The 20,789-nt window shown below is 34.2% G+C and overlaps 1 protein-coding gene across 7 annotated transcripts in view; it reads right to left on the reverse strand.

Annotated features, from left to right (window-relative positions):
• ECT2 (epithelial cell transforming 2) overlaps window positions 1–20,789 on the reverse strand; it is a 53,265-nt gene that overhangs the window by 9,225 nt on the left and 23,251 nt on the right. For all 7 annotated transcript variants that reach the window (XM_068970783.1, XM_068970802.1, XM_068970774.1 and 4 more), the window contains 8 exons: window positions 16,631–16,699; window positions 15,373–15,483; window positions 14,615–14,711; window positions 12,678–12,759; window positions 10,159–10,237; window positions 9,635–9,754; window positions 6,845–6,983; window positions 5,383–5,537 (listed from right to left, as the gene is read on the reverse strand). In XM_068970783.1, the coding sequence (XP_068826884.1) occupies window positions 5,383–5,537; window positions 6,845–6,983; window positions 9,635–9,754; window positions 10,159–10,237; window positions 12,678–12,759; window positions 14,615–14,711; window positions 15,373–15,483; window positions 16,631–16,699 (852 nt within the window). The remainder of the gene's footprint in view (window positions 1–5,382; window positions 5,538–6,844; window positions 6,984–9,634; window positions 9,755–10,158; window positions 10,238–12,677; window positions 12,760–14,614; window positions 14,712–15,372; window positions 15,484–16,630; window positions 16,700–20,789) is intronic.

A 20,789-nucleotide genomic window follows, 5' to 3' on the forward strand; every position in this document is an offset into this window, starting at 1 on the left:
CCTACAGCTATGGCGGGTCCAGGTGCTCAACCCAGCCGTGTTGGTCCCAGTGCCTGACCTCAGGAGTTCTGTGTCAACAGATCTGTGCTATTAGCTTTGTGAGCAGAGGACCTGACGGTCACCAGAGCTAACTATCTAAATCTCCACAGCTGAGGCGGGACCAAGCGGTGTGCTAAAGACTGTACTCTGTGAACCAGCACAATAGTGACAGGCAAAATCAGAGTGTACTTTCCCGTGGACAAGTCCTTCCCCAATATTCACTGGGTAGCATCTCTCCCAGTGGGAGCATTCCAGTCCTATTTACCTCACACTGGAGTTCAGAAACAGACCTGGGGCATCTATCCAAAAGGTGGGCAGACCCTGCCCCAGACAGAGCTGTAACAACCACAGAGCAAAGAGGAGGCCACACTCAACATCCAGTGCAGGCTCTGGGCATCATGATAACAATCTAATGGGTAACACACAGAGAGGAAAACTATGGCAGGCACCCATACTAAAAACAGTCTTTGCTCAAAAATATTACACTCACAAAGGCTACACAGGGACACTCCCTCATAAAAACTGCCCTTCCAGACCACGGTAGATAACTGTTTCTCCTTAATTCAGAGTCAGAGAAATAAAAGTAAAATGAAGAAGAAGAGGAACCACACAATTAAAAGACCAAGAGAATTCCCCTGAAAGAACAAACAATGAAACAGATATCTCCAGTCTACCACATCCTGAGTCCAAAAAGGAGATAATGAAAATACTGAAGGAGTTAAGAAATGATATGGATAGAAATAGAGATTACTGTAAAATAAAAAAGAAAAAAAATATATATATATATAAAGAGGAGTCAATCAAAAGTAGAAAACTCATTTGCTGAGACAAAAGCTGAACTAAAGGCAATCAACAGCAAGCTGGATAATGAAGAACTAATAAGTGATCGGAAGATAGAATAGTGGAAATTACCAGACCAGAAGAGCAGACAGAAATACAAAATATATATATACATATATATATATAACCTATGGAATAATATAAAGTATCCAGATCTGTGCATAACAGGAATCCCAGAAGGAAAACAAAAGAGAACAGGAATTTTAAAATATATTTGTAGAAATTATGGCTGAAAATGTCCCAAATTTAAGGAAGGAAACGGAAACCCATGTATAGGAAGGACAGAGGGTCCCAAACAAGATGAAGCCAAACAGACCCACACTAAGATATACTATAACTAAAACAATAAAATTTAAAGATATAAAGAGGATTCTAAAGGCAGAAGAGAAAAACAAAGAGTTAATTACAAAGGATACCTCCCTCCACAAGGCTGTCAACTGATATCTCTACCTACAGAAACTGAAGGCCAGAAGGGAGTGGCAGGATATATTTATCCAAAGTCTTACAAAGGAAAAGCCTGCAATCCAGGACACTCTATACAGCAAGATTATCACTTAGAATAGGGAGAGACAAAGAACTTCTCAGATAAGCAAATACTAAAAAGGATACAGCAACATTAAACTTATCCTAAAAGAAATATTCAAAGGTTTCTCTAAGTAGAATAAAGAAAAAAATTATCTGCAAGAAAGAGAAAATCATAATTGAAAAGAAAATCGAGAAAAATCACAATTGGAAAGAAAATCACTTACATAAACTAGTACACAAATTTAAAAAATAAAATAATTTTTTCTGAAAGTAATGGTAACTACCACTAACACCAAAAGAGTAAATACAAAGATGTAAAAGAGGACATCAAAATCATAAAATGTGGGGAAAGAGAGTATAAAAATGTAGTTGTTTATTTTAAAGAATGTGTTTGAGCCTATATGACTATCAGTCTAGAGCAAGTCAACATAGTTGTGGGTTAACACACTTGACAGCCAGGGTAACCACAAATCAAAACCATGTAACAGGTTCACAAAAAGTAAAAGAAAAGAAAAAAGCATAATACAAAAGAAAGCCATCAAACCAAAACAGGGAAAACAGAAAGGAATAAAGAAGAAGTATAAACTCAACTGGAAAATAAGGCTTAAAATGGAATAAATACATATCTATCAATAATTACCTTAAATGTCAATGGACTAAACACTCTAATAAAAAGACAATGGCAGACTGGATTGAAAAAAAAAAGAGCCTACAACCTGCTGCCTATAAGAAACACACCTTAGGGCCAATGACACACGGATTTAAAGTGATGAGACTGAAAAAGATATTTCATGCAAATGGAAATGACAACAAAGCAGATCTAGCAACCCTCATTCCAGACAAAACAGACTGTAAAACAAAAGTCATAAAGATAAAAAAGGACACTCTATAATGATACAAGGGTCAATACAAGACGAAGATATTACATGCATTTAATACTTGTTAACATATGCAATATCAGTTCAGTTCAGCCGCTCAGTCGTGTCCGACTCTTTGCGACCCCATGAATCGCAGCACACCAGGCCTCCCTGTCCATCACCATCTCCTAAATACAAAAAGCCAGTATCAACAGACATAAAGGAAGAAACTGACAGGAATACAACAGCAAAAGACTTTAACATCTCATTCACATCAACAGATATATCTTCCAGACAAAACAAAAAAGGCAACAGAGATCTTATATGATACAATAAAAAGGTAGGCTTAATTGATATTTTCAGGACATTACATCCGAAAAATCAGAATACATTCTTTGTAAGTGCACATAGATCAATCTCTAGGATTGACCACATACAAGGACACAAAACAAGACTGAACAAATTTAAGAGGACAGAAATTATTTCAAGCGTCTTTTCTGAACATAATAGCATGAAACTAGAAGTCAACCTTAGAGAAGAAAAAAAAAATTTATATGGAAACTAAAAAGCATGCTACTAAAAAAAATATATATCAAAGAGTCAATGATGGAATCAAAGAGGAAATCAGAAGATACCTTGAAACTACTATATACTCTTGACAAAGGAGGCATGAGTACAGAATTGAGGGGGGAAAAAAAAGGTCTCTTCAATGTGGTGTTGGAAAAGCTGGACAGATGCATATAAATCAAGGAAGTCAGAACAGTCTCTCACACCATACATAAACTCAATAAACACCATTCTCTTCTCCAGATCATTCAGATCCAGCGATTGAACCTGGGTCTCCTGCACTGCAGACAGATTCTTTACCATCTGAACCACCAGGGAAGCCCCAAATATATGACATGACATGATGAAACTCCTAGAAGAGAACATAGGCAAAACATTCTCTGACATAAAAGTCCAATTGTTTTCTTAGATCAGTCTCCCAAGGCTACAGAAATAAGAGTAAATACAAGCAAATGGGACCTAATAAACTTAAAAGCTTTTCCATAGTAAAGGAAACCATAAAAAGAAAAGACAATCTACAGAATGGGAGAAACATTTGCAAACAATGTGCCCAACAAGGGATTAATTTCCAAAATATAGAAGCAGCTCATACAACTTAATAACAAGAGAATAACTCAATCAATAACTAGACAAAGACCTAAATAAACACTTCTCCAAAGACACACAGATGAACAGCAGAACATGAAAAAATGTTCAACATCACTAATTATTAGAAAAATGAAAATCAAAACTACAAAAAGGTACTGCCTCGCACCAGAACGAAAGGCCATCATTAAAAAGTCTACAAATAACAAAGGCAGAGAGGGTAACAGTACTGAGGTTCCTTAAAACCCTGAAAATAAAAAAACAATAAAAACAAACAAACAAAACCAAAAAAACCTTAAAATAGAGTTGCCATATGACCCAACAATCCCACTCCCAGGCATATATCCAAAGAAAACTATAATTCAAAAACATACAGGTACCCCAATGTTTATAGCAGCACAATTTACAAATTACAATAAATTTTACAGCAGCACAACTTACAATTTCCAAATCATGGAAGCAACATGATAGATGAATGGATAAACAAGATGTGGAATAGATACACAATGGAATACTACTCGGCCATAAAAAATAGTTTAAGAATGCCATGCAGTAACATGGATGGGACCTGAGATTATCGTGGGCTTCCTAGGTGGAACTAATGGTAAAGAATCCACCTACCAATGCTGGAGATGCAAGTTTGATCCCTGGGTTGGGAAGAGTCCCTGGGGTACGAAATGGCACCCCACTCCAGTATTCTGGCTTGGGAAACCCCCTGATGGGCTACAGTCCATGAGGCCACTAAGAGTTGGACATGACTGAGCACACACGTGCACACACACACAAATATTATATCATTTTAAGTGAAGTAAATCACAAAGACAAATAGTATATAATATCACTTATATGTGGAATCTAAAATATGACACAAATTAAATTATTTATAAAACAGAAACAGACTCAAAGACATAGAAAACATAAGAACTTATCATTACCGAAGCGGAAAAGGCATGGGGGAGGAATACATTAGGATTAGCAGATACAAACTACTATATATAAAATGGATAAACAACAAGATCCTACTGTACAGCACAGGGAACTATATTCAGTATCCTATAATAAACCATAATGGAAAAGAATATAAATATTTATGTATAACTGAATCACTTTGCTATATACCAGAAACTAACACAACACTGTAAATAAACTAGACTTCAATTTAAAAAATTTCTTTAAAGTCTCTTAATTTTTCTAAACAGTTATGTAACTATTCTTAATCAAGTATTTATAAATAATAATAATCATACTTCAATGTCTTTGAAGATCATATTTAACTATAATAAACATTTTATTCCCACAGGAAATGTCCAAGGCAATCTACTATACTGAAAAGGGTCATCTATTTATACATTCTCCTCCATCTAATATATCATTTGTGCAAATATGAAGGGATCAATATCTATCACATATCCTTCCCATATATGATGAAGAAATCAAATTATCTTTTAATGGACCTAGACTTCATCCAAGATCTATCACAAGCTACCTGATTTTGATTTTCTCATATATCTTCACTTTAATCTGTACAGGATAAAAGGGATTATACATTTATAATGGCTTTTGATTTTAAGAGACTGCACTGATAAAACTGGATTGGCAACTTGCCTGACAGGAAAAGCAATTCACCATATTGCTCTCAATAAGATAAAAGAAGAACAGAACAAAATATTCTCCCACAAATAGTAAAGTCAAAGAGCATAAATGAAAATGCAAGTTCCAAAAGCTTCACTAAAGCAGAGCCACAGAAGTTCTAAGGCTATGAGGGCCTATCTGTAAGCTAGGGATTCAAAAAAATGTTGCATGTGTCTATACTTTTAAACATCTTTTCCAAAACAACTTTTTCCTCAATAAACACAAAACTAAAACTCTCCTGTATTCATAATTAACAAGTCATTAGAAACATACAGGTTTAGTATGTACATTACCATGGAGTTTAAACTTTCATTACAATAGTAGTTTAAGAACTTACAGCATCTGCTTTACAAATGGTGTTGGCTACATGTCGACATAGCATCTTTAGCCAGTTTTCTTTTGGAAGTTCCTCTGATGTCATCTGGAAACTGAGCAGCACATTTGCTTGCTCTGTTGGTGGCCTCACAAGCAATGCAAAAGCATTATGGCAATCTAGGGTTCCAGAATAATCACAAACACTACAAGTTACTCCTTGGAAAATGACAGATTTAACACAAGTTTAGTTCCCTCAGAGCAAGAAAACTCCACTGAATTCTCTCTTCTCTACCCAGTAAATTATCTCTATCTCTATCTTTCCTGTTCCCTTAGTTTTTAATTGGACAAAGAGCAGCATCATATTATGTTGAAACATTGGAAATAATAGGACATTCCATGTGAGGAATCAACAATAATAACTTAATGTTGTTAGGTAAGCAGTACTTTCCATAACATTTAATATTTTCTTTAATGAAGCTTTAAAAAATTAGATCATTTCTTAGAATTCTAGAATTTACATTTTTAAAGTGACACTGTAAGAATAATTCAATAATTCAACCTACTTAAACTGAAAGAAATACTCAAATATTAAAACTGTTACAAAAGGTTTTATGATCAAGATGCTAAAACAGAACCTATTTTAAACAATGAAGTCTTCCAAAATTATAATCTAAAAAATATAGACGATTTAAGTAAATGCTCTATGTAGCCCTTAATAAATCCAGAATTTGACAACTGAGTAAAGAGAGCAATATAAGTTGCTATTCAAGTTTTCTTTGTTTCTCATAAATTGAAAGCTTTCCTTCATTAGAGGATAGGATCAGTGATAAAACCAGCTTACATGGTAAAAATATAAGCCTAAACAAGCAAAATATTGCCAAGCATACATATCATTAGTTACTATTTTAAAAAATGATATTGCTTATGGTAGGTATAAACTTTTGCCAATTTCTAGCCTTCAAAGAACCCTTTCTTAACATTCCCAAAGTTTAGAGTAAAAGCCTTCCTTAATACACATATGAGCCCACGTTGAGTCTACCATAGTTACTCATGCATATCTATTTCTGGTAATATCCTAAATGTATCCCTCACAATGCAGGCTCTGGCAACAGGGAATGTTCTAAGATGTGGAAGCACAGGTAATAGACTACAACTGCTTTTGGATTCGGAAGGAATAAGTTTTGGTGCGGTAATGGGGAGGATGGGCACTATTTTAACCCATGTAACCATTTAAAAGCTCTTTGTATCTTAAGAGATGAAGATATTCTACAGAATGAAATAGTACTTTCATTTGAAAAAAATTAAAAATCAAATCAGTTCCTAGAAATGTAGTGGGATAAAAGTAAAGAACAACTACTTTGCCAGAACTACTCAACAATATTGAAAAATAATTTACCAGTTTAAAAATATACATATAAGGGAATTAAACCTTCAATGAATATAAACTATTTTTATTTGGCCAACAGTTTATCCAATGACCATACCTTCTGTCTCTCGTATGTCTAGCACCTTCTTAATCTGAGAAAGAGGCATTAGATGAATATGCTTAAGAGAAGCTGGGGGTCGGGTATGGCCTGGAGGACTCCTAAAAGTACCAATAACCTTGTGTCGTTTTCTTGCTATCTGATTATTGGGGGGAAAAAAATAGTTGATGTCAGTAACAAAAACAAAGACCAAATGCTTAAAAATAAAATGGCACTACCAATATGCAGCTCATTAAGTATCAGTCATTCCAAAATTATCTGTAAGTAGCATAGTTACTCAGAGAAGGCAATGGCACCCCACTCCAGTACTCTTGCCTGGAAAATCCAATGGACGGAGGAGCCTGGTGGGCTGCAGTCCATGGGGTTGCTAACAGTTGGACACAACTGGGCGACTTCACTTTCACTTTTCACTTTCATGCATTGGAGAAGGACATGGCAACCCACTCCAGTATTCTTAACTGGAGAATCCCCGGGATGGGGGAGCCTGGTGGGCTGCCATCTATGGGGTCGCACAGAGTTGAACATGACTCAAGTGACTTAGGAGCAGCAGCAGCAGCATAGTTACTATGTGAAAAATTCATACATGTAACTATGTAACAGAAATGTTCACATTAATATGAAAAGAGCTCAAAAGTCAGGAAAACAGGATCTATGGAAAAGATTCCAGAGGTGTGAAAGAACTTAGAAGAATCATTGTGAGAAATAATGGGATCAAAGGATGAAGGAATCTTCAATAAATGGCCTTGAATTCAGAAAGGGGAACAGTTGCTCTGGGATCACTTCCTTGGGTTCAAAAAAATAACTGACTTCAGTTTAAAAACAGAATTCACAATTGTCTTAGATCCCATGCAAGGAACTGAGGATAAAGGAGCAAATAATATAGAAATGGTTCTGGGTCTCATGACACTTACATACTATTGAGAAATATGAAAATCAAAGTAACAATACATTACAAATTGATGCAAATTATAAAGTCAATGTGCTGATATAACTTTAATTAAACTGGGAACTCACCAAAAGGAGAGACAGATAAAGTATTGCTGGAGAAGACAGGAGCAAAATCAGAAAGGATCCTGTGACTCATGATGTATATAAATTCTGAGAATTTTATAAGGTCTTTAAATTTTTCATTTCTATGAAATCATAGTATATTATTTTGTCTTTTTAAAAGAACATCTCTTTCAGGCTTATGAAAGTGAAAGTCACTCAGTCATGTCTGACTCTGTGACCCCTTGGACTATAAAAAGTCCATGGAATTCTCCAGGCCAGAATACTGGAGTGGGTAGCCTTTCCCTTCTCCAGGAAATCTTCCCAACCCAGGGATCAAACCTAGGTCTCTTGCATTGCATGCGGATTCTTGACCATTTGAGCTTATTTACTAAAAGACACTAACACAAAATAATTTAGATTAAGTTGCTTAATGAATTGAGATTGATTGGTCATATTCATCATGATGAATATGACAAAGTAAGGCTGAAATCTGTGTTGGTTAATGAGAAAAGATCAAAAGGCAGTCAGTATCACATTCACATTGATGCAGAAATATGACACAGATCTATGATACATACCAAATATTAAAAGCCCATTTATATTAATATGGTGAAAAAAAGTAATTCTTTAACTTCCACTGTAATATTTGAATGTACTTTTAATTTAGCTAAGTAAAATAAATAATTTTAAGGCTCATTTTTAAAAAGGAAAAACAATGACAAGTATTAATACTGATGAAACAAATGCTAGTCCATCAAGGTAAGAATTCAAAATACAGATACATCACCTGTCATATCTAAGTGATGTCAGTTCAGATGTTATTCATTTTAAATGTTTCTAACATTTACCATTCTCTTCATTCCAAATTTGCTCTAAGTTTTGGTGTTAAAAAAAAAAACAAGCTAAAGAATAAGAGCTTATAAATCTAAAGGTCCAAAATTTGGGCTCCAAATTGAATGTTAGAAATAGAACTGTTACAGTTAATGTGATTTTGACATGGAGACTAAGAGAGAGTAGAAAAAAAGTCAGTGAATTCAGGAAAGATGAAGGAAGTAAGAGGCCAAGCTATGAGATAACAGACTTGGAGGCTACAAGGAATGACCAATGGCACAAATTAGAGTGCAAGGTAAGTCAATGAGCCAGTTGTAGAAGACATCACAAAAACTGAAGGGGAAGTAAAATAAAAAAATTTAAAGCAAGCCACAACTCTCCAAAGATTCAAGAGGATAAAGACCTGGGTTCGATCCCTGGGTTGGGAAGATTCCCTGGAGAACAGAATGGCTACCCACTCCAGTATTCTTGCCTGGAGAATTCTATAGACAGGGAGCCCGGTGGGCTATAGTTTCATCAGCAGGGGATTGTAATTCATTATATTAAATAATCAAGTTATGTCCATCTTCAACAAAATAGATTTCTCTGCTGGGAAAATGTACTTAATTTTAAAAAGAAGTCATAATTATTTTGTAAATCTTGAAGGAATATACATATATACAAGAAGTTCCTAAAATTCTTGATCTAGGCATTTATTTGCATGAAAATAAACTAAATTTTCATTTTGACATGGATTTGAAGTTATGAAAAAATATCATATTTCTTAATGTTAGGTCCTCTCCTAAAAGCATTCAATTAATAGCATTAAATCAACAATTGGTCTCATCAAAAGTGATTAAGCTTTACTTTAAACTTCTTTAATCAATTAATTTAATTAAAACTTATTGTTTCAATCAAGCTTAGTTTTAAAGATTCAATGAAGTCATACAAAACAGCAGTGTTATTACACTGTATTAAGGACAACTTTACCTCCAGGCAGTCATTGAAGAGGAAGAGAGTTACTTGTTCTCCTCTGTCACAGGGGAGCTCACCTAGAGAAATTGTTTCAACTCGCTGAACTAAGCTTCGGTGAGAAGATAAAAGATTAGCCTGAATAGATTGAAAATATTAATAAAAGAGATTACTTCATGGTAAATACTTTTTTTAAGTTATAATTAAAAAGAAAGTTGTGCCAAGATTCTGTTTATATTATAACTGGCAGAATCTAAATACAGCTGACCTTGAACAACACAGGTTTGAGCTGCACTAGTCTACTTACACAGGTTTTCTTTTTTAGTAAATAAGTACTACAGTATTATATGACCCATGATTGGTTGAATCCATGAATACACAAGCACAGAAACACAGTGCCAACTATCAAGTTATATGCAGATTTTCTTTTACTCTGGGCAGGGGGTTGGTGCCCTTAACTCCCAGTAGTTCAAGGGTCAACTATAACAAAAACAAAAAGAACAAAAAGAGTAAGTCGACAATCATCAAAAATGAATACTTACTGGACATCCATCTACCTCATAAACAACATCGAAAATTTGCTTTTGAGCTTCTGTTTTTCTCTTATCCTCATTAATATGGCTGAAAATTAATAAAGTTATTTTTAAAACAACAGACCATAAAAACTGTATATATAGACATCTTGTGTCACACACACACACAAAAATCCCTCCATGTGAATATGTCTTAATTTTGATAACTGTATCAGTTAATATATTCCCTAAAAGTATCCCACTACATTAAAAAATTCTTCATAGAATCCTTCAGAAAAGTAAGTTTTGCTTTATACTCCTTACTATATTCTCTCTCTCTCTCGCTTTAAACTATATTCATCATACACTTCCTAAAATACATCACACTGGTATAAACTGCAAGTTCAGAAGTTTTAAGTTCAGGTAAGGTTTTACGCAAATCATTCCCAAATTATATGCTAATCATTTCACTGAAATAAAAATTAAGACTATTGCTTCCAGACAAGATGGAATAAGAGGAAAAATACATACTTTGCCTGAAATAACTAAAAAAAAACCCAGCAAAGTATAAAGAAAGAGGTTTTTCAAGTCAATGTCTCAAACAATGCAAGCCTAATTATATCTCATCTACAAAAGATACATTTTACTCCAAAGACATGAATAGTCTAAAAGTAAAATAATGAAAATATCCAGTAACAGCACAATATATTCCTCTCAAGTGTACATGGTACCTTCACCAGGTTAAGCCATAAAATAAGCCTCAGGAAGTTTAAAAGGATTGAAATACTACAAAGCATATTTTCTATAAATGGTGAAGTAAAATTAGAAAATTAGTATCAAAAGGAAACTTCAAAAATTCACAAATATGTGGTAATTAAACAGCAAACTCCTGAACCAATACATCAAGACATAATCACAAGGGAAATCAGAAAATAGTTTCAGCTAAAAACAAAAACCAAGAACATGACTAAAGTAGTGTTTAAAGGGAAATTTATAGCTAGTAAACAATTAAAAAAATAAGCTCAAATCAATATCCTAATCTTCTACTTTAAGACACATGGAGCGGGGAGGCGGGAAGAGCAAGCTAAATCTAAAGCATGCAGAAAAAAGGAAATCAAAAGATATGAGCTAGTGACTATAAAAATAATAGAAAAAAATCAACAAAATTAAAAGCGTCTTTTATGAAAATATGTTAACACTGACTGCATAATTCACAGTTTGTAGAAAGGATCAAGGTAAAGAATGTGTATGTTAAACTACAAAGTATTGAAAAACACTACTATCCTGATCCCAAAATAACAAACCAAAAGCGTGACAGTTGGCTGATCAACATATAAAATACAAGTATAAGCAAAAAACAAAATATGCATAATGCTTTCAGTAGCAACAGAAGCTCATATCCATTAATTTGAGCATTATTCTACTGCTAGATCCTTTCACTACAGCTGGTAGTTTCTATACAGGAGCTCCTTACAAGTATTTTAAGAAACTCTATTTCAGGACTTCCATGGAAGCAGTGGTTGAGGATCTGCCTGTCAATGCAGGGACCATAGGTTTGATCCCTGTTCTGGGAAGATTCCACATGCCGAGGAGCAACTAAGCCTGAGTGCCACAACTGTTGAGCCCACACACTGAAACTACTGAAGCCTGCATGCCTAGAGCCAACAAGAGAAGCCACCGCAATAAGGAGCCTGCACACTGCAACAAAGAGTAGCCCCTGCTCTCTGCAACTAGATAAAGTTGCATGCAGCAACTAAGACCTAGTGCAGCCAAATAAAGAATCCAGGTGCTAGGTTTTATAAGATAAAAAAACAAACAAAAAAAAGAAACTCTATATCATACAGAAGCACCTCATAGAATCTCAGAAGCTATTTAATTAAGTCAACTGAATATGCTTATATGTAAGTTCAAAAAGGTGCTATATCCTCATCCTTCAGGAAGCAAAACAATTAACAGCAATAGAGCTTTTAATTCTGATCATATTAGTAAAAAAAAAAAAATCACTTCTGATCAATGCTGTCTCCAAGTTAGCCCTGCAGTAAGCAGCTTAAGTTTAATAATCAATTCCCCTAGTAAATTTCACTGAGTTCGTACTTTGAATACATCTCCAACAAACCCTATCAATTTAAGTCCACAGAATTTAAAGTAAGAAAAAAAAGTCAAAGCTAATGTGAAAAACGTATTAACCTTTTCATTTCATCATGGTCAAATTCCCAAATTCCATTTGGGTAGTTAATAAGAATATGAAGACAAAAACAAGCTAAGACTGGAATATATGAAGAAAATGTCTATTGATGCATTTATAACATTTTCAAATTTCTAAACCACTGTTACCCTCTCTACATGCATACGTTCACAGGTATGTTTTTGATTAATCATATTTTAACAATATTTCTAACATTTTAATATGTGACTACACTACTAAAAATAATTTAGATACTATTTTACAGAATTTTGTTATTGATCTTTTTCTATTTACGATTCTAATTGTTCCACCAATTCCACTGTAAACCTAAGGAATAACAAAAAAATTGAAATAATGTACTTACGTCATTACTTCCTTTAGTGATCCAATAGCTTTTTCTAGAGTGCTTTTGTCAGGATTTTCTTCAGATGTGTGCTTCTTAAGATCTGTAATATTTTATCAAATATTTTTTCTATGATTAAAAGAAATTCAATGGTTTTCCCACTATGACTTAAAAATGCTGTCCACTGTGACAGACACAGGTTAATTTAAAAAAATAGTATCTAACTTTTCCTTAAAAAAAAAAAGGTTTTATACAATGTTCCCTTAAGAACAAGATTCCAAGGTGGTGCTAGTGGTAAACAACCCACTTGCCAATATAAGAGACATTAAGAGATATGGGTTCAACCCCTGGGTTGGGAAGATTCCCTGGAGGAGGAAATGGCACCCCACTCCAGTATTACTGCTAGGAGAATCCCATGGACAAAGGAGCCTGGTGGGCTACAGGTCACAGGGCTGCAAAGAGTCAGACACGACTGAGTATCTGAGCACCCTTAAGAGCTCTCTTCTTTAAAGTATTAAATACGTTTCCACATTTTTTCACTGAATAAATTTTCAGAATATGTACCAGATTTTCTTTCACTATTTCAATTCCCTTCTAGTAAAGTTTGATGACTCCTAAATTTTTCAAACTCTCTCTGAATTCATGATCCTCAATTAACTGAGAAGTCATTATACATGCTATATTTCATAGTGGGCCCCATGGCTCCATCACAGAGAGCAGATGGTGTGAAGAGAAGATTTTGTTTAGTTTATAGTTTTAATGAGGTGCTTAGACTTTGACTCTTCTTACCCAAGTTGCTTATAATGTTCTACCCAATGGTTCCCTATATCTCCCCCCACCCCCGACCTAATCTTTCAAGTGGAATAATAGAAGAAAGGCTTTAGATATCAAGTTCATTTTAGTCATGACAACATTTGATGGATTCCTATAAGTACTTAATAAAACAATAATGAAGATAAATAAGAAATAGCCTATTTTGTAAAGTTCAAACGGTTGCATATTCATATATTTTCCTTATAGTCTGTAAAACAGAATAGTTTTTAAAGACTGTGGAAATCATTTTATATGCTAATAATTCTAAACTATATTAGATAACCTAAAAGAGAATAAAAATTACCAATTTTTGTAGTTACTACCACAATTCATAGTTTAACCAATATATTTCAAGGACAATAACAGATAAAAAGAGTCACAAACTTAGCCTCCTTAACTGCTACACACACTATTGTAGTTAAGGTCTGGAGGTCAAATTGCTTTGTTACACTTATTCCTGTTTTATGCAATTTAGTTCTCATACTTAAATTTAAAAGTATAAAATATAAATTTAAAAATATAAAAACTGACACTGTTCTAGACCTATTCACTACTTTAGTCAGGTAAATATAAAAGCATATAAATACACCTTTCTTTTCATGCAGGTATAATTTATTCATAAAAATTAACTCTGCTATAGATGTCCTTTTCACTGAAATCTATAATTTAAGTTTTAGAATATATGGATGGATGTCTCAAGAGCGTTCTGCAAACTATAAGTAAAAAAACATTAAGATCAAGCAGAAAGAATTTTACTAAGAGCCAGAAAAAGACTAAATAACTTCAGACATAGTAATCATCTCTCATCTTGTGATTTTGTGGGTGAATTTTATGTGGATGTAAACTGTTTGGGAATTAGTGACATATCATGAAATATAAGAAGACTTTTAGGAGAGAGGCAGAAAGTTCAATACTAGTCAGTAAAACTGATTTCACAACAAATAAAGCATTTCTAGGTCAGAGTGAATTTTTGTAGCACCAGTGATTATTCAGATTATCCATAAAGATATTTTCTACATAAAAGAGACAAACTTTAAAACTGAAACCTAAAAGCACTTTGAAAATGAGAAATTTTGCCAATTTTTTAGAATAAAACAATTACATAAAAACATCCAAAATTGTCTGGAAAGATATCAGACAAGTACCATTTAAAAGTAATGCAACGCTGGGTAACCTCTGTACTGGTCGGATGAGAAGTTCAACAAGGCTTTGCCGTCCACATTCTGGCTTAGCTTGGTTTATCTGGAAAGAATTAATTTATTCAAAATTTATTTTGAATGTTTTCTGCAAAGATTATTATATATTACATTTATTAGATTACACCTTATCATTTGTACCCTGATAAGAATGGGAGAAGTAGGGTGGTAGTTGTTCTCTCGTAGATTATTGTGGTTTAGTAACCCCCCAAGGCCTGAAATAGCCTCCTGGCAAGCCAAGGATTAACACCTTAAACAGAGAGTGAGTTCCTCTAAGCACTCTTACACATTTCATTTCAGTTTTTCTTAAATCTATATCATTAAAAAGGAAAAAAAAATAAAAATATTAATTATGCTGATACCATTTGGATAAACAAAGTAAGCCACCAATAAGAAAATCATTAAAAGCAAAGCAAATTCTCATTGGCAAATTTTTAGAAGTGTTTGAGAATATGCCTAACTTAAAAAACATATACACACAACATTCATATTCACTCAGCTGCCTCTTGGATCCTGCTTGTGGCATATCAAACCTTGTGATGCTAAACATCACTGCACTTTCAAGTAAAACTAAACACATAACATTAAGGTATTCTGACGTGGATGTATCTTTACTAAAACATACATCTTTACTATTAAAATTTAATTTTAATAAATTCCTTCAGAAAATAATTCTCTGATTTTTATTTGAAAGAAATATACATTACCTTCAGAAAAGCATGAAATCTTGGTTTCTGTTTTTCACATTTAATAATAGTTTCCTTGCTCATTTCAAAGAAGTTCACAAAGGGAGGATAGATTTTTACCAAATCTTTGGACTAGTAACAAACAAACAAAAAAAGCCAAAACCCATTAATTCATGATGGCTGTTACCCTTAGTCAATGAAACTTAAAGTTCAATAACCAGTAGTCAAAATCTGACATATCAGATGCAAAAGAAAAGTTCAAAATACATTTCTTCTCAAGGTAAATACAGGAAGTTTATTTCATAAACTTCGCACTAACTAGTGAGTTAATTGCTAAAGAAAATGCATCAGTTGTTAAACAGAGCCTAAAACCTGAAAAGCAAATAAATACTCAGAAACAAACAAAAGTTGACATACTTTTAACTTCAATATAAGCTTATTATATTGATAAACATGACAAAGTTTTAAAACTTCTATTAATTTAGAATATAGTAGCAATTATAACTGATCTATGAAGAACCCAAGAACACGCTGTTATCTTTTGAAGGATCCAAACAACCATTAAAAGATCAACTGTACTGGGCAATTTTGAAGTACAAGGAAAATGTCTTGACAAATTGAGACCAAAAGATACCAAAAAGATCTGGGACAATAATTTGCATATCTGAAAGTCTCAGTCAACCAGAAAGAACACCTAATGGCTATACAGTAAGGATTAAAGTTAGGAGACCTTAGAAATCAAAACTAAATAAGAATCCAAGGGACTGAAACTTATCTGGTTGGAATGAATCATATCCAAAGAGACTGAAGGAAATTTATAAATTCTGTTTGTGGCACCTCATTCAAAATTAATATACTTTATTTAATAAACTTAACCTATGTTTCTTAGAGAAGAAACAGTTCATTGGAAGGTTTTACGCAGACACAAAGACAGTACAAAGTGCTATCAACTAAAGAAAGAAAAAAATAAAACTCAACTGTAGAAAACTAAAAAATCATTAACCTATGGCTGTTTATGATAGGCAAATAACATGATATATGGTAAAATGACTGTAACATAACAGTTAATAATAAAGATGAGCTATCAGGAAAGTGTTGGATTGTCTATGGAAGGCATGTTTCAGAAGACAAGAACACTTTCAAAATATTTTACAAACACAACAATGCCTAAGTTTTTTAAAAAGTTCTCACATTTAAACAGGTAACTTTCATTCCCTGCCATTTCTTGATGAGATGATACTTTAATCTGAATACTTAAAAAAATAAATAAAACACTTACATATTTAAGAAAGATATCACCAATGCTTTTGCTCTCATCCCAATTAACAATAAGGTCTTCAAGATCATCCTGAAAAAACACAAAATGAGACAATAAGTGATTCTGGCAATCACTTTAGCATCTCTTAAAATCTGAATATTCATTTAAAAGACAATTTACAGAGTACCTTAATTTGGCATATATAACAATAACATTCTTTCTCAATAGGAAATTAACTTTTTGACTACAAGAAAAATATCCTTTGAAAAATAATTAAGAAAACAAAGAATGTCAAACCAATAAGACTAAGTCTAATTTCCCAGTATGATGTGGAAGTATAATTAAACTATACAGCTGATTGGTTCACTAAAGAATTAATTAATTATAGAAAAGCACCCTTGATCTTGGCTGCTGAAGCATCAGACATTAGAAACTGTAATCTATAGAGGTCAGCAAACGTTACTTAAAGGGCCAAATGGTAAATATTTTAAGGCTTACAGGCCATATGGTTTCTGTCACAAGTCCTCAATTCTGTCTTTGTAGAATGGAACCATAAACAATATATAAATAATTGTGAGTGGCTGTGTACCAATAAAACTCTCTTTATGAAAGTAAGCAAAACTTTACCAAAATGCTAAACTGGCTGGATTTGGTCCATTGATCTTTCCTAGGCAGTAAAATTTCTCAATCAGCATCCTAAAATATTACTTATTTGTAAAAATTTAGAAGATATTTAAAAGCTTTCTGAGATAATAAAACCAGATGATAAAATGAGATGGCAAGAAATGACTAACTGAAATTCTAAAAGTAACTTTAAAGTAGAAATTAATCAATAAACTTATACAAGAGATTCTCAAACTGTTACATGCAGACACTCTCCCAACCGGTATTTTTAGTGGGATCCATAAGATTAAACTATTTTCATTACAATATCAAAGCAATATTTGACTCCTTGATTCTCTCATAAGGATACAACATGGAGGCGACATGATGTATGATACCGCAACAGAATGAATTAAGTAGACAGGAGAAACAAGTTTTCTATTAAGCCAGACAAAAAAAAAGGCAAAACAAATCAACATCACTCTTCACTGTTTCTGTTTTGGAAATTACTTATTTTCAAAAAGAACATGTTATTTATGCTACCACATAAGGAGTCATTATTATTAACGTATATTTTTTAAATTGCATGAGTTCAGTTCAGTTCAGTTGAGTCGCTTAGTCATGTCCAACTCTTTGCAACCCCATGGACTGTAGCACATCAGGCCTCCCTGTCCACCACCAGTTCCTGGAGCTTGCTCAAACTCATGTCAATCGAGTTGGTGATGCCATCAAAATCATCTCATCCTCTGTCATCCCCTACCTCTCCCACCTTAATCTTTCCCAGCATCAGGGTCTTTTCAAATGAGTCCGTTCTTTACCTCAGGTGGCCAAAGTATTGGAGTTTCAGCTTCAGCATCAGTCCTTCCAATGAACACCCAGGACTGATCTCCTTTAGGATGGACTGGTTGGATCTCCTTGCAGTCCAAGGGACTCTCAAGAGTCTTCTCCAACACCACACTTCAAAAGCATCAATTCTTTGGCACTCAGCTTTCTTTATATTCCAACTCTCACATCCATACATGACTACTGGAAAAAACATAGCTTTGACTATATGTACCTTTGTTGGCTAACTAATGTCTCTGCTTTTTAACATGTTGTCTAGACTGGTCATAGCTTTTCTTCTAAAGAGCAACCATCTTTTAATTTCATGGCTGCAATCACTATCTGCAGTGATTCTGGAGCTCCCCAAAGTAAAGTCTGTCACTGCTTCCATTGTTTCCCATCTAGTTGCCATAAGTGGTGGGACAGGATACCATGATTTTAGTTTTCTGAATGCTGAGTTTTAAGCCAGCTTTTTCATTCTCCTCTTTCACTTTCATCAAGAAGCTCTTCCATTCCTCTTCACTTTCTGCCATTAGGATAGTGTCATCTGCATACCTAAGGTTATTGATATTTCTCTCCTGGCAATCTTGATTCCAGATTGTGCTTCATCTAGCCCAGAATTTCTCATGATGTACTCTGCCTATAAGTTAAATAAGCAGGGTGACAACATAGCCTTGACATACTTCTTCCCAATTTGGAACCAGTCCACTGTTCCATGTCTGGTTCTAACTGTTGCTTCTTGACCTGTATACAGATATCTCAAGAGGCAGGTCAGGTGGTCTGGTATTCCCATCTCTTTCAGAATTTTCCACAGGTTATTGTGATCCTCATAATCAAAGGCTTTAGTGTAGTCAATGAAGCAGAAGTAGATGTTTTTCTGGAACTCTCTTGCTTTTTCGATGATCCAGCGGATGTTGGCAATTTGATCTCTGGTTCCTCTGCCTTTTCTAAAACCAGCTTGAACATCAGGAATTTCACGGTTCACGTATTGCTGAAGCCTGGCTTGGAGAATTTTGAGCATTACTTTGCTAGCATGTGAGATGAGTACAATTGTGTGTAGTTTCAACAGTCTTTTGCATTGCCTTTCTTTGGGATTGGAATGAAAACAGACCTTTTCCAGTCCCGTGGCCACTGCTGAGTTTTCCCAATTTGCTGGCATATTGAGTGCAGCACTTTCACAGCATCATCTTTTAGGATTTGAAACAGCTCTACTGGAATTCCATCACCTCCACTAGCTTTGTTCGTAGTGATGCTTCCTAAGGTCTACCTGACTTTGCATTCCAGGCTGTCTGGCTCTAGGTGAGTGATCACAGCATCATGGTCATCTGGGTCATGAAGATCTCTTTTGTATTCTTGCCACCTCTTCTCAATATTGTATATCCACATACAAAAAGATGATCTTTAAACCTTCACCTTAGCCAAAAATGAACTCAAGATAAGTTATAGATCTAACTGTAAGAGCTAAAACAATACAACTTCTAGAAGAAAACATAGGAGAAAATCTTCAAAATCTTGGGTTAGGCAAAAATTTCTTAGATATAACAGCAAAAGCACATTACATTTAAAAAAATGGATAAACAGGACTTCATCAAAATTAAAAATTTTGGTACTTCAAAAGACACCATTAAAAAAATGAAATATGCAACAATAGGCTGGGAGGAAGTATCTGGAAAACACATAGCTGATAAAGGACTTGTACCAAGAATTTACAGAGAACCTTTACAACTTGGTAAGCCAACACACAACCCAACCAAAAAATGGGCACCAGATCTAAGCACCCATTTCACAAGGATAATATACAAATGAAAAAGAAGCAGATGAAAGATGCTCAACATCATTAATCATTAGGGAAATGCAAATAAAATCATTTTATATCCTAGAATGGTTATAAAAGAAAATGTATAAGTACCGGCAAGAATGGATAGAAATTTGAACGCTGATACATTACTATTAAGAATATAAAATGATGGAAAAACCTGATAGTTTCTCAAAATTTTTAAATGAAGACTGCCAATATAAGCCAGCAATTCTACTCGTAAGTATCTATGGAAGAGAATGAAAACACACCCAAACAAAGATCTGCAAACAATGTTCATATCAGCACGATTCATAACTGCCAAAAACTGCAAACAACATAAGTTTCTATCAACTGGTGAATGGATAAAGAAATGCAGCATATCCTTATAATGGAGTACTACCTGGCCACACAAAGGAACAAACTACTAACGTGCTAAATCATAGATGAAATTCAAAAATACACTAAGTTAAAGAAGCCAGACATAAGACACTATCTATTATATATTTATGTTTATATGGGATGTCTAGAAAAGGCAAATTTCTAAGACAGAAAGTAGATTAGTGGTTTCCTGGACCAGTGCTAGGAATGGGCATGAAGGATCTTAGTGGGTAAGATGAAGATGTCCTAATATGTACATGGTGACGGCTGCATGATTTGGTGACTTATTAAAATCACTGAATCATATATTTTTAAAAAGCATTTTTAAACTCTCTGTTTCAATTTCAAAAACAATTAATACGAAAAAATAAAACCCACATAAACCACAGCAATCCACTCCAGTACTCTTGCCTTGAAAATCTCATGGATGCAGGAGCCTAGGGTCGCAGGAGTCAGACACGACTGAGCGACTTCACTTTCACTTTTCACTTTCATGCGTTAGAGAAGGAAATGGCAACCCACTCCAGTGTTCTTGCCTTAAGAATCCCAGGGAAAGGGGAGCCTGGTGGGCTACCGTCT

This window comes from Capricornis sumatraensis, chromosome 1 (assembly GCF_032405125.1).
Source record: "Capricornis sumatraensis isolate serow.1 chromosome 1, serow.2, whole genome shotgun sequence".
NCBI classification, from domain to species: Eukaryota; Metazoa; Chordata; class Mammalia; order Artiodactyla; family Bovidae; genus Capricornis; species Capricornis sumatraensis.